Source organism: Trachemys scripta, chromosome 19 (genome assembly GCF_013100865.1).
Source record: "Trachemys scripta elegans isolate TJP31775 chromosome 19, CAS_Tse_1.0, whole genome shotgun sequence".
Lineage (NCBI taxonomy): Eukaryota > Metazoa > Chordata > Testudines > Emydidae > Trachemys > Trachemys scripta.
The window spans coordinates 7,727,855-7,743,278 of NC_048316.1; the positions used below are offsets into that span (position 1 = coordinate 7,727,855).

Here is a 15,424-nt window from a genome sequence, read left to right on the forward strand (position 1 = left end):
ATAATTAATTACCCACCAGTATTTACCCATGCGACCAAGTGCTGCTGGAATTCACGTGATAGCGAATGGAAACTATCCAATGCACTGGGAGTTCCCAAATGCCCCAGCTCCCCCATTCACCACCCCTCCCTCAATTCCTTCCTACTGCCACTCGGGATAACATTTCCCTTTGCTAATCCCAACAGCTGACCTTTGTGTGCAGTGACTGTTAGTGCTCTATGGTCCGTTCCCACGCCCCTGCAAAATTATTAGTAATGGCAGACTGGGCAGCTATGACGATTTGGACCATCTGTGCTTAGGCAGAAGGGGTCTGTGTGTGTGGAAAGCGTGGCTGCGAGAAATGCATCTGTGTTGTTCAGGTTGGTTCCCCATTGGTTTGGGCCTGTTTAGAACCTGCAGGCCTGTGGGGAAGGGCTCGGCTCTCTGGGAAGGTGAAAAGCTACCATGCGATCAAAGACAGAAGGGCAGAGTAGGGTTGAGGTCACCTGCTAGCACCGGAGGTCGGCGCACTAAAGGGTGCAGAACGCGGCATTAGGACACTCCATGGTGGGAGGATGCTTTTAAAGAAAAATCACTGATAACATCCTGCTGCAACCTATGCTTCTCCTTCCCCTCATTCAGTTCCCACCCCCCGACTCTGCTCCTGTCAGAAAACGTTAATATCCTACCGCTTCCCTATGCCATTACTTCCCCTCTATGTATGTGTTTTACATGCATACGCACTCTGCCCATATGCACTCTGCCCATACGCAATTTTAATCAGATTAAGGTCTTGATCCAGCAAAGCGTTTATGCACATGTTCTGAATCGAGGCTAATATATTTATTGCAGTCTCCCTTCATTTTATGCAGCACCACGGGCATGGTTTCTTGGTCTCCTAGTTCTCCAAGTCCCCTGATCAATAACCTTGGACCCCAATTTAATGAGAAGGAAAACTGAGGGCCTGGCCACCCACTACCGTATGTGAAACTAAGTATTTGGACACTTGCATTCAGTTCTTGTCATTGTTTTGCTGCATTGAATCATAGAATATCAAGGTTGGAAGGGACCTCAGGAGGTATCTAGTCCAATCCCCGGCTCAAAGCAGGACCAACACCAACTAAATCATCCCAGCCAGGGCTTTGTCATGACCCTGGGCAAATTACTTCCCCCTCTCTGCCTCAGTTGTCCCATCTGTAAAACAGGGCTCATAAAGGTGCTCAGGCCCATGATCTAGCTGATCTCTGAATTTTAGTTTTTTTCTAAAAGAAGCATATAAAAAGCAGGGGGGAGGGATCACTCAGTGGTTTGAGCATTGGCCTGCTAAACCCAGGGTTGTGAGTTCAATCCTTGAGGGGGCCATTAGGGATCTGGGGCAAAAATCTGTCTGTGGATTGGTCCTGCTTTGAGCAGAGGGTTGGACTAGATACCTCCTGAGGTCCCTTCCAACCCTGATATTCTATGATTTTGATCAGGACTAGGCTGAAATCTTGCCACATACTGCTGGGGTCAAGGGCTGGAATTGCCTGTGAAATCTGACTTCCTAAATCGATGCAAGTGGCATCTCTGATGGCAAAGTCGAATAGGACTGAAGGATGAAACCAACAGCAGTCTATAGAAGTTGCTCTAAAAACCTATGGAGCTGAATGGAAAATGAGATTCTTTCTGAAAGTTTTCTGAGCCTTCTTATAGAATTTTATAGCGGGGATATAACTTAATAGAGAATTCTATCAGATGACTCAATAAACTTAGAGAAAGAATTTAACAGAGAACCAGATCCTATCAGACTTTTCCATAAGGGGGAACTTTCTTCTTCTTGTTAATATCACACACAATTCTTCTTCTGAGCAGAACTCTGGGCTGGCTTTTCGCTTGGCAGAACCCAGCACCTCGCAACGAATAATACATGTTCAGTGAGAAACAGGTGATGGAAAATTACTCCCAAGGAAGCAGCAATGGGGCTAAGTTCCTGAACATGGCTGTAGCATTCAAGAGTGCTTTGTACTGACGGGACATTAACCTAACTTCCACTGTTGCCAGGCAACACGGAGTTTGATGGAGGGAGCCGTTTTAACAGCTGCCCTTTTACACAGACAAGTGGTCAATTCAGAAGCTCGGTTTTCGTGTGGAGGGGAAGAAAGAAGCTGGAAGAAAAGCTGCATTATTTGACTAAAAGATCATGGTTTATCATTCTCTGTATCCCACCCTCCCGAGTGAAAAAAATAAATAAACCTCTTAGATTAGTCTTAAAACCTATTTATATGCTGTTAGTGCAACCTCAAGCCTTTCTTTGCAAGCTGATTTCCTGCTGCCACTTCAGTAAAGAAATGCACACGCTGCAGGTACACTGGCTGTCAGTCACAGGTTTGGGAAAGGTGCATACCCAGTTTCATAAGTGACAACTGTCTCACCGTGGTAACATCTGACAGATTCATTATAACCAGGAGATTAATACAAAGGATAAATCAAGCCAGAATTGTATTTATTCCCTACATCAGAAAAATAATGGTTTGGTTTAACAAGATTTTAATAATTAAGGCTGGGATTTTAAAAGGCATCTATGGGAATTAATCATCCAAATCCCATTGAAATCATGCACCTCTGAAAGCCCCAAGTCTGCATGCTCAGTAAATAAATAAATATAACATTACATCGCTGTAAAAATGACTCGTTATAAAACAGCCGCCTTTGTGCATCACCAGAACATAGCAGAAATGCTCCTCCAACAACTAGTGTGATGCTGTTGATTCAGCTTGAAGGCTCTCTCAAGTTGCTTCGCACGGATTTAGGAAGCAAGATAAACTAGAAAATGCACATTCCCTTTCCAAACAATTTAAATCAACAGCGTTCTGTTAAAATCGAACACACACAACCAAGCTGGACCACATTAAAAATTCACAAATTGATAGATGAGTGACGAGAGAAAGATCTGCCAAGTCCACTGCTTTCCCCAGTAGTACTCTCCTTATCAGGCTATTGGGGTTTTTTTTTCCTGAAGCTGGGCTCAGTGCAGGGAGATTTCACTCTGAATCAAAGAGCAACTGATGGGTTTCAAGAAACAGCCCTGGTACTAAAATGGGCCTGTCTACATTTATGATACCGGCACTGGAGTAGCTACACTGCTGCAGTCACTCCGTTGCAAACCCTAATCTAGACATACTGCACTGATGAAAAGCAGGATGTACACCACGGTGGCCATTTACTGGAGTTGGCTGTACTAATCCAGCAGGGTCTAAATCACACTTCTCTTTCCCTGATGTGTCTGATCACTTAGGTTCCAGATCCCCCAGGCTCCACACATCCCATAAACACGGGCAATCATTTCCACACGCTAATGACTGGTTATACCATAACTTCACGATGGACAGGCAGGTGGCTTTGGATGGATTGTGCCAGTAAAGATATGCAATTCTGGCCCGCTCCTTTGGTTGCTGGACTATGAGCAATTTATTATTGAACAGTAAGATTGGACAGGGAGCTCTCCTTCTTGCCCCATCACCACCTCTCCTTGGCTCCTTTTACCTGCCTTCTACCCTTTCCCCCCAGCTCCTCCCTCCACCCTGGGGCGGGCTGCAGGCCTGTTGGCTGAGGTGAGCCTGAAAACGTGCCAGCAGAGACGTGCAGAGAAGCCAGGCTGCACAAGCTGGATAAATGTGAGGCAGCACTGGCTAGTGCCTAGAGTAGAAACTCCAAGTCAGCCGTTCCCAAGTTCCAGTCCCAGCTCTGCCTAACTCGCCCTGGGTTTACCCCAGGCCAAAACACTGGACTGCCTCACTTTCCCCACTGGTAATTCTCACCTCCCAGCTGAGGCGCTGAGGGGATGGATTAGCTACTGCAGCAAAGCCCTCCTTCAAGGCTAAGCATTACTAGCTACACAGAGCTGTGGGGTTTTTTAAGGAAGAGAGCTCCGGTATCGTCAGGAGGACATGCCTTTAATGGGAAGATGACCTGACTTTTCACAGCGCCAACAGCTCTGCCAATGTCACCTCCTTGCCACTTCCCCCTCGGCAGAACGCAGCAGGATAGGGGACGCAGGTTTGGGGTTTTTTTGGGGAGGGGGAAGGGGGCCCAGATGCAAAGAGGTGTTTTAACTTCAGCTCCATCCAGCCCTGATGGAGGAAGGCCCTTTATCTCCAGCCACAGCAGCCAATGAGGGACACAAGGAGGCTGCCGTGCACAAGAGGCCACCTATCTCAGCAGTCTTCCCCCTTGCCATCCATCTCCAGGAACTACCTGGAAAGGCAGTTTATTCAGCTGCCCAGTGGAGTGTGGTGGCCAAGGGTCAGATTAGGTAGGTGCAGATTTACTACCAAGATCCTGCCTAGCTCGGATAACGTATGTGTGTATTCTCCCCCCAGTGGCTCAGCTCTACAAACACTGATCTCTTGGGGGAGGAGGGGTGTCTTTCCATCATGACCTACCACTTCTCTTCACATCATGATGTCCGCTTTATTCTGGACACACATGCCAGAACAATTGATTTTTCACTTAGCCTAACAAGCCAGGCGATGCCTACCAATGACCTGCTGTTCAGATCAGTGTGTGTTTAAAAAAAACCAACCACCACCTCTTGCACTTCTCTGGCATATTAACTCCCGATGAATCCAGGACCCCTTTGCAAATTGAATAGAGGGGAATCCCTTCTTCCTCACGATGAAATGCAGCTGCCTCTAGAGTGGAACGCATTAGCTAACAGTGCATCACAGTCTTGGAGAGGATAGGAGGCACACTTTACCTGACTGAGCCATTCCCAGAGCTGGGGGTTGATGGAGGTAGAATTTAAAGGTTTAAACTGGAACAGATCAGGACAACAAGGGCTAGAATTCCTACTTTGGGGAAAACATGCCAGGGAATGTTTAATGAACACAAGTGGTCACGGCCTCGGTCTTACACTCAACCCAAGAGTCTGGCAGTTCAGTGCCATGGTAGCAAGAGAGAGTGCCACCCGCTGAGACGCCAACACCAACCCAGAAACACCCTATTTCTCCTCCCTGGGTCTCTCCTGTACGGATCACACCCAACTCCACCTCGCTTAGAGTGTCTGACCCGGGTGGGACAGCTACAGTCATTGCTCTTTTACTAGCCTATGAACATGGGTGCAAACACATCTCCTTTTTCTTCTCTTTTCAAGGCAGTTTAAGGCGTCTATTTTTTAAAACGTGGTTTATGGAACAAACACCAAATCTCTAGGCACTCTAAAGCTTGGATCTCAGCACCTGGCTGACCCTGCCCAGTGGCCTAAAACAGATCACCCTGTCAGTGAGCCTGCTATACTCATAAAGTGCCACCATGCCTACAAGGGTCACCACAAGGCTATGAGATGGCACGGGCCTCCCCCTTTAACTACCTTGCTTGCAAGCTGCAAGGCTGGACAGCTGGCAATGGAGGAGGGCGTGCACACTGCAGCAATGTCTGCAGCTTACACCACACACGATCAGTCCCTTTTTTTTGCTCCACAGAACCTTGGCCAAAGTCGGAGATGACGAAATCTGCATGTAACACTCGGAAAATCTCACAGACAGGTTTGTCTCAAGTCCCCCACTCTAAACCTAAGCATGAGATGGAGTTGGCCGGGGGAGGTGTGGGGAGACACGCAATATGGCTAATTCACTAAATACTTAATGCAAGCAAGACTCATGCAGAAGTAATAACAATCCAGCACAGCTTTACGGAGACAACAAGGAATGGGCAGAGTGCTCCAGTTTCAATTCTTGACCTTAATGAGTGGTACATCACTGACCAGAAAGGAGAGGTTTTTAAGATGGCTTTGAGCCTTAAAAACTGAAGCCAATCCCCTGTAACCCAGGGGTTCTCCACCTTCTCAGCTGTATGGCAAGGAGAAGTTAGGGAAACGCTCCACCCGGTGAGAACAACGCACGTCCTTCCACTAGCAGAGCAGAGGATGCAAAGAGCCAGAGTCACGTTAAGTTTGATGGCTCCCGCCAGTGGGGCATTCGATACTGACCAGGATGGCAGGAATGACAACATGCCACTGCATCTGCCTAATCCACACTCCACAGTGGGACAGGCAGCCAGTGGGTCTATTCGGCTCGCTCAGCCGTGGGCTGCTGCTTTCAGTCCCCTTCGTTTCCAGTCTTAGGCTGCTGGCCAGGGGAGAGAAGAGTGGGCTATTGGCAAGCTGCAGTTCGTGGTCAGCTCAGAGGAAGCAGTGGCCAGTCAAGGTGTATGATCAACGAGCGTCTGACAGGGCTGAGGGCTATGTGGGTTCTTACCTGTATTCATAGTGATGCGACATGAAGCCAGAAGAGGGTCGGATGTCTACCTGGGCCAGGGTTTTAATGGGAGATTTGAAAAGTTTTTCAGAGCTGACTGAGCGGAAGGTGCTGAAGTCATGGGTCCCTAGGAGGGAACCTGCTGCTTCCTGCATGGCAGGCACGTTCAAATGGCTGGAACAAAATGGAGAGAGATGCATCAGCACAAGAAGGAAGGTCGTAGGGTGAGTCTGGAAGCACGGGAAGGTTCTGTACACCAATGTCTTTGCGGGGGTTAAAGATAATAAATTTCCAAGAAGGGTCCAAGTCCAAGCCCCAGATTCAGACACTCTAGAAAAAAGCTGGGAGGGGCGAGTAAAGGCTGGGGAACTCCCATATTGCAAATGGCCCCTTATAATGGCCCAAACCAAAAAACATGGTGCCAAACACCCCTGAAGTTTGGGGGTGTTCCAAACCCTAACCCCAGATGTGAATTCTGTTCCCCTCTAAGGGCCTATTACTGCAAAGGTTTACGCAAGGCGGTAGCTATCAAAGAACTTCTAGATCGCTCATGACTGCAGGATCTGAACACCTCCATTAAAGTTACTGCCCTGAAAAAAACAAACCAAAAACTCTCTCTGGAGGATGAGGTTCTTATAAATTAAAATGGAACTTGCAGAGAAATTCACAACACAAGGACAATGACCTAAACCATGCCTTTGGAATAGCCTGCTACAGCCAAGCCAACCAGAAGGTGCAACTGACTAGAGATGGAAGAGGAACTGACAGGTAACAGCACAAGTTTAAGGCACTGCAAACTCTCAATGAACAGACAGGGTAAAGGGCAAAAAGTAGAGCTAAGATTTCTAACTGCCATTCAGATTTAATAATCCAAAATGTTTAAAGAGGGTAGCTATTTTTTTTAAGTTTTTTTTGTGGCAAAAAATGGTGGGTTTGTTTTTGAGAGTCTGGACATGGAAATCACCAAAGAAAATGTCCATTTTTGCTTAAAATTTTTTTTTTTGGGGGGGGGGGGGGGTTTGGTCAGAAAACCACAAAAATGGTGTGGTTTTTGGCTGAACATTTTCAGGTTTTCAACAAAAGCCCCAAAACTTTTGAAGAAAAACTTCAAAACTTTTTTCCATTTTTGTGGAAATTTTTCACAGGAACAAAAAACAAACAAACAAAAAGATATTTCCCAACTACCTCTCAAGGTGATACTGGGAATACAGAAAGGAATCTGGTTAGGGAATTTTAAACTGACAGTGTCCCTTTAAAATATATTTATCTATTTAGGGCTGATGCTGCTTTCCACTGAAATCAGTGGGAATTTTCTCTCTGGATTTTGTTAGAGTAAGGATCAATCCAATTAGTAAATTGCCTCCCATTCAGAGTTCGTTAGTCTGTCTTTACCCATTGTGTGGTATTGTCCTTTGAGAAAATTAACTGCAACATCTGGGCTAAATTAAATGTCATTTCACAAAGCTTGAGATTAGGGCTTATTGTGGGTGCAACATATAATTTTGCAGTTTTAAGCTGATTTTTCCCCTCCCCAGCCCACAAAAAAGAATCCACATATTTAACATTAGGACAATATAATTTTGATTTCTCTGCTGGGACCATCTGGGATTGTTATGCTGGTTTTATAAGAATACATGTAATGAAAAATGTCAAGTTATTCCATTAGTGGTGATAAAACTATTGTAACTGACTTTGAAGTTATAAAACTGTTTTATAATGTGATTGAAAAAACTCCAAAAAAACCAATATTCTTGGACGTATATTTATTATAGCATACGCTGGTAAAAAACGAATGAGGATAGCTTGACATTGTTTTATTCTTTAACTCACAATTTATAATATCTTAAAGCTTGAAACCAACATCTTGTTTCTTTACTAAAATGTTTGTATCCTCCATTGCAGGTATGCTGCTATATTACTAAACGGTTGTTTCATAGGTACCAATCTGCAATAACTGGTTTGCTATTCCAAGATTGTTTATGAGCACTGGGTTATGCAGACTGGTTTATTTTTGTAGAATGATTGGCACCTGCGTCCATTCATTATTTGAATACACAGTATTGTAGAATGTGATCAGGGAGAAGAATTATATGGATTTGCAAACAGGGGCAAGAAAAAAATCTTGAGCTGTCAATCTTGATGGGATGTAAAGAGCAGACTATCCATAACTTTAAAATCTGCAAGGTAATGGGTTTCTGCACATTTGTTTCTTGTTGGATAATTGCACCCTAGACTGTCAGAATTAACTTGCTGTACAGAAAAAAGTATCCATTTTAGATGCTTCTCACTCTCTACGGAGGATGCAAAAAGTTTGCTCCATTGCGAGTTTCTGGCTTGGCAGCACAGAGAACATCAATCACAGATGCAGTCCTTTGTGACTCAGTCACTGCAAATATGCTATTAGCTGTAAGCAAGCGAAGCCACTGCAGTTACCCCAGATCTCACAGAGGAAAGAATTGACAGCCAGATTCACAGCGGTGGTAAGTCAGTGTGGTTCCAGTGACTTCACTCGACAAAACTGACTTACACCGGCTGGGGAGCTGGTCTCACACCTGGAAATTAAGGGCTTGTCTACACAGGAACACTCAGGAAAGTGAATCCGAATTAACTAAAGGTGTGAATTTAAAGTGTATTAGTTAAACCACATTAAACCCATTACCATATTAAATTATTCAGAATTAAAGTGGACTTAATTCCACTTAGTTTAACTCACTTTGAAACTTAAAAAACAAAAACAAACCGAAAAACATCTGCATAATCCAGTAAGGGGGATTTTCCTGAAGAGTTCTGTTAATTAAATAAACTTACTCTCCCTTGGGAGCCCAGCACAGATCCCTTTCAAACACCGGTATTTGGGAATAGTGAGAGCAGCCTGTCACCAGCCGATAAACATAGGTTCTTGACAATGCGGAGAAGCGTGCGTGGAAGTTATCAGACACCTGATAGGCACTCAGAATGCTGTCAGGAAAGAAGAGTTGATATCCTCGTTAATCCACTGGTTTAAGCCTGGTCACCACCTGGACTGGATACCTCCAGAATTAAACACACAACAGACTTCTCTAGGAAGCTCCTCTGATGATTCTCTGGTTACCACCCATCCCTTTGAGCTGATAAACCAATTCTTTAGCATGGAGCTTGGAGTCACTGTTGATTTGTGTTGACTAGGATAGAAAGGGAGACCGTATGCTTCAACTCAACCGGCTGGCACTTGGTAAAGTCTACACACCCTGACTAGACTGTGTTAGCTATCACTTCTAGCATACCTTTAAATCCCAGACAAGGGTAAGCCTGGGTCACTGTAGGTGGTATCTTTAGAAGGAGACACAAAACTGAGGTTCTGACCCCTTGCAGTTATTAACAACCCCAGAGCTCTTTTTGCAAGAATAGGGAGGTAACCTTGATGTCCTGACTTAGGTTCCAACCTGAATAATTAACTCCTGCCACCCTTCGTTCCCTTTCCATTTCAATTTCAACTGAAGGTTGATTCTTAAACAAATATGTTTCTGAGCACTGCTAAACAGCTGCTCCATTCTGCCTAAGCAGTAGATGTGGAATGCACGTTTGTGCACATCTAAATATGCATATAGATAAGTACTCTCTCTCTCTCTCTCACACACACACACACACACACACACACACCCCCAAGGGGAAAGTTTTGCATGAGTAAGACAAGCAGGAGTTTGCTCACGGTTTGCAGAAATGCTGTGGGATAAAATGTACTACACAAATACAAGATATTATATTACACTACATTATGGCCAGCATCAACCACAACGGGGCCACTACCTCTTCAGTGGCTGGTGCAAATGTCAAAGGAAGCATAGTGGTGTTTTTTTTTTTTTTTTTTGGGGGGGGGGGGGGGGGGGGGTTGCAAGAAGTCACTATATACTTACCAGTTTCTTTGGTATCCCTAGCATGTTACACAAACATAGAACATCATGATTAACTCTGTTGCTACTGATGTGGATTTAAAAATTAAATCTTTCTGCACCTTCCCACCCTGCAAGTACCACCATCATGGCTAGATCACATGAATGATGGCAAGAGAGCCATGCTCTCCCCCACCAGGTCCCTTCACAGCAGAGCTCTGCAACGAATGAATAAATCTTAGAGTTGATGGATTTCACCCCAGATTGATCACATCAGCACTAACTTTCATGCAAAGATTATAGCCGCGAGGTGAATCCTAAGTAACGATCGCTGTGTGGAAGCTGGCCACACTGCTACCAATCAGTCGGGAATCAGTTTGGAATTGGGAAATCCACTGTGGGGGTGGCTGTGATGCAAGTGTGCAGGGCCATTAATTGCCTCCTGCTATGAAGGATTGTGACTGGGCAATGTGCAGGACATAATGGATAGTTTTGCAGCAACGGGGCTCCCTAACTGCAGTGGGGCGATAGATGGCACACATATCCCTATTTTGGCCCCAGAACACCTGGTGATGGAGTACACCAACAGAAAGAGCTACTTATGGTATTGCAAGTGCTGGGGGGGATCACTGGGATCATTTCACCGACATCAACACAGGCTAGGCAAGGAAGGTGCATGATGCATGCATCTTTAGGAATACTGTACAGAAAGCTGCAAGCAAGGACGTTCTTTCCAGACCAGAGGATTACCATTGGGGATGTGGAAATGCCAATAGTGATCCTGGGAGACCCAGCCTACCCCTTGCTCCCATGGATCATGAAGCCGTACACCGGCCACCTCGACAGCAGCAAGGAGCGCTTCAACAAGAGGCTCAGCAGGTGCAGAATGACTGTTGAATGTGCTTTTGGCCATTTGAAGGGTCGCTGGCGCTGCTGTCTCAGAAGGTTAGTCCTCAGTGAGGACAATATGTCCATGGTCATAGCTGCCTACTGTGCACTTCATAATATCTGTGTAGCAAAGGGGGAGAAATTCCCCCAGGAGTGGAGCGTGGAGGTGGATCGGCTGTCTGCTAATTTTGAGCAGCCAGATACCAGGGCTATCAGAGGGGCTCAAAGGGGAGCTAGTCGGCTGAGGGAGGCTTTGAAGGAGCATTTAAACAATGAGCCACAGTAATGTGTGTTGCTGTCATGTGTTGAGCCTGGCACTGTTTTTCTGCACCTTGGTATGAACTTTGGAAGGATTACTGTGTGCGCCTTATTATGAGAATGCAAATGCATCTATTGCTGTCGTTTGCGAATGTTAGCAGCAGCCACCATATGCTGGAGAATAATAAAAGTAAATTCAGTTTCCGTAATAGATTTTTATTCTACACCCATGCAAACATACCTATGTAATGCTGAGTTAAGCTTCACACATACAGGGAAAAGTATCTTTAACGGGGAAGGAACAGGGAATTCACAAACACATACGCCAACGAGGCTCTCACTGCTGGGTTTAGGAGTGGCTGCCATTGTGCACACTTTCCCGCAGGGTGGCGTGCCTGGGGTGCTGCTGCAGCCCTGGAAGATACATGGAATGTGGGGGCGGGGGCAAGTGTGGGGAGGTCCTGGAATGCAGATCTCTATGGGCTGCAGCGGCGTTGAGCACAGATGTGCTCAGCCTGATGTTCAGTCAGAGACTGCAGCATGTCTGTCTGCCCCTTCAGCACCGCTATCATCTCCTGCTGCCTGTTTTCCCTGTACACCCAATCCCTCTGCATTTTGTCATTGATTTCCACCCTGCAAGGCCTGCTCGCAATCCGAAGCACCAGAGGCTTGCAGGACCTCCTGGAACATGCCTTCCTTATTCTTCTTCTTTCTCCTCCTCATCTTGCCGAGCCGCTCCACCAGGATGCCTGAAGAGACCCTCAAGGCCACATCTGCAGTTGCTAAAGAAACAATGGACAGAGGTCCTATTTTCAGTGCACTTACACTCCTTGATCCAAACCAGTTACAATCACAACTTTCTCACTTTCCCTTCTGAGTCAGACAGCAGGATGGCAGCCCCGGGAGGGTGGCACTGGGGTATCAGTACAAGCGCATAGGGCTGTTGTTCTGAATACTGGTACTGTTTTCCAAAGGCAGTGGTGATTGTAGCTGATCTCACTCCTGAGGGTAACTGAGGCTGCAAGGGAGCAGCTCCTGCATGCATCTGGCTGCAGACTGGGTCTATATGTTGCTAGCCTGAATGCTGCAATGGTGCCTGCTGAAGTAATTGCTGAGTGCCGTGACAAAGTGTCCTACCACGGGGAAAGAAACAAGGCAGCCCTCCCAAGAAACCTTCGGCAGAGGATTGCAGATTTACCTCCAGGAAAATTTGCTAAAGATCTCTATGGAGGATTCACGTGACATCCCAGCGTGCATAAACCAACTGTTCCACAGGGCCCCTTCTGCCTAGCTGTATAGGAGAATGAGAAGCAGATAGCAACTGGCCCTCTGTTGGTTATTTCACGACCTCCTCTAGCCTGATTAAACAAGCAGTACATGAGCAACTGTGTCCCTGTGATATTGAAGCAAATGGAGTACTTACCAGAGCTTCCCTTCCCTGCATCAGGCTCACCAGAGCTAGACTGCTCAGGAGTCAAAAAGAGATCCTGGCTCCTCACGCCACCGGATCTCCCGGTCACCTGTCCCCCATCCACCTCCGCCTCCACTTCTTCGTCCAGCAAGTCATCCTTAGAGTTCATTCCGGTGGGCCAGTGACTCTAGCCCCCTCCCACCCACCCCCAAAAGTATCCACGGGGCTCTTGACTCTGCAAGTGGGGTTGCTGCTGAGGATGGCGTGCAGCTCCTTGTAGAAATGGCATGTTTGCGACTCCGCACCAGAGCAACTATTTGCCTCCCTGGCCTTCTGGTACGCCTGCCTCAGCGCCTTGATTTTTACGCAGCACTGCTGTGCGTCCCTGGTGTAGCCCTCCTCCTCCTCGCCCCGAGCGATCTGGCTGGAGATGTCGAACTTCCTACAACTAGAGCGGAGCTGTGACTGCACAGCTTCCCCTCCACACAGACCCAGGAGATCCACCTCCTCTGGGGTACTCCAGGCAGGAGCGTGCGTGAGCCGGCATGGTCAGCTGGGCAGTTGTTATGTTAGCTCTCCAAACCGAGCAAACGGGAAAAGCCATTTCAAAAAGTTCCCAGGGCGTTAAAAGGGGAGGGGCATACACCTGTGTACCTGGCTGCAGGGCAGCGGAGTTCAAAACGGTTACCAGAGCAGTCACAATGGGACACCTCCTGGAGGCCACTTAGGGCGACGTGAGCAACGCAGTGTCTACACCGACACTGTGTCACCTTAACTACGTCGCCCTAAGCGCTACGCCTCTCACTGAGGTGATTTTGTTAGGTCAGCGTAGCGAGCGAGTTAAAGCGCCGGGAGGAGTATTGTAGCATAGACACCTCCACAGTAGGTCAACGTAAGCTGTCTTACATCAACCTAACTCTGTAGTGTAGACTGGGGCTCAAAGGTTTAGGGAGACCCAAAGCATGAGGTTGCATCCTTGACCATCTTGGCTAATAGTCATTGATGGACCTATGCTCCATGAACTTATCTAGTTCTTTTATGAATCCAGTTTTACTTTTGGCCTTCACAGTATCCCCTGGCAAGGAGTTCCACAGGTTGACTGCACCGTGAGGAAGAAATACTTCCTTTTGTTTGTTTTAAACCTGCCGCCTACTAATTTCATTGGGTGACCCGCGGTTCGTGTGTTATGTGAAGGGGTAAACAGCATTTCCCTGGGGGCTGTAACGAGTTCACTCCCATGCTTACAGTCAGGCATGAGCTCGAGTGCCTTCCTGAATCGGGGCCCTGAGGAGGAAGGTCCTTCCAGTCATGGCCCACCTGGATACCCAAGGAGCACACTCCTCACTAGCTCTTTCCAAAGGCTGTTACTCAGCTCATTGCAGCAGATGGAGACAGCAGGAAACTAGGTCACTCCCCCGCCCCCCCAAAGACAGACACGACTTTGCCGCAGTCGGGTGGAAATGCAGAGAGCACGTTGCTGCCTCTTCGACTGATTCTGCAGCCAGGAAGACAAGCACGTGGACTGCATTTAAGAGACCTCCAGGAAATCACAAGCTCTTGTGTATTGAGAGGAAGGGCATCTTGTGTATTGAGAGAAAGTTTCACCCGGCAAGGCAGTGGCAGAACCAGGCCCAGAAGGGCGCTAGGACAAAGTTGTCCCCAGCGCATCTCCATGGACTTCAGAGCCCTTACACCGGGGAGGAACTTGCCAGTTTCCTACGCTCCCTTGTTTTCTATTTAATCCAGGTAGAGGAGCAACTGCCTGCCTCTGTGAGAAGCTGCCATGGCGACCATCAGATGGGGCCACCTTGGTTTAAAACAGAGGGGGGCCACAGATTATAGCGGGGGAAGCAGGGATACAGCTCCTCCTACTCTCTCTGGCTTTGGGGAGCAGTTCCCACGCCCCTGTTAGCTCCCCCACTTCTTTCAATCTATTTAAGACACTGGAGGCAAGAGGTGATATCAGAGGGTTTCCCGCAAAGGATCCTTCGCCTTGGAACTCAATTCCCCGTCTTGGTCACACATTTGTGTGAGATTTGTGTGTGAGAGCACAGATTTGTTATCCTGCAGGGACAGGCCGAACTATATTGCCCCACAGGCTTTTGGAAGAGGCTGAGGTCATTACCCTCTTCTGGCAGGTGTGACTCTATTGAAGGTGGGCTGCCCCTCTGCGGAATGCAGGGGTCCTCGCTGTGCCAGGCACCCTTTGCATTAAGTACGGGGTGCTCTGAACCTGGCATCTGAGGAGCAAAGAGATCAACGGTCATTAAAAAACCCGGTGCCCATCAAGAGCAAATGTTTGAGCAACCAACTTATTTACAAATATTTTTCTTGTACCCTGGGGATTTTTGCCAGCTGGAGTGCCCGCAGATCCTCTCCCCAATAGCTATGGAGTGGATCAGGAAGGGGGAAGGAGAGCGGAGCTGCAGGACTCAATGCAGTTTTCCAGTAACAAGCCTCATCTGACCCCAGTACCATAATTAAATGTTCCATTTATCCCCCCCTCTCCCCCGCCCCCCACACACACACTCTGCAAGTATGCGGTTCCCCTGGAGCTTTCCTTGTCAATGCTCATATGCTTATTAGGAAATAATCACCCTTGTATGCACTCCAATAGAGCAGCTCTTTCAGAGAAGAAATATATTTATGCTCACATGATTCTTCTGTGTACACATTATTTCCCGCCTCGCACACTCGGAGTAATGAGTGCTACAGTCCTTTTATAGCTGGGACCGTCTTTCCACAATGTAGTCCTCTAGGCCTCCTTCCTTGCTTCATTTCAGTCA

General features: G+C 47.2%; 1 protein-coding gene across 3 annotated transcripts in view; it reads right to left on the reverse strand.

The window, feature by feature from the left end:
- The window catches only part of PUSL1 (pseudouridine synthase like 1), a 74,511-nt gene that overhangs the window by 30,649 nt on the left and 28,438 nt on the right, over window positions 1-15,424 (reverse strand). For 2 of the 3 annotated variants that reach the window (XM_034753457.1, XM_034753456.1), the window contains exons 4-5: window positions 9,021-9,170; window positions 6,213-6,386 (exon numbers count right to left, since the gene is read on the reverse strand). In XM_034753457.1, the coding sequence (XP_034609348.1) occupies window positions 6,213-6,386; window positions 9,021-9,170 (324 nt within the window). The remainder of the gene's footprint in view (window positions 1-6,212; window positions 6,387-9,020; window positions 9,171-15,424) is intronic. The other variant, XM_034753458.1, reaches the window with a different exon arrangement.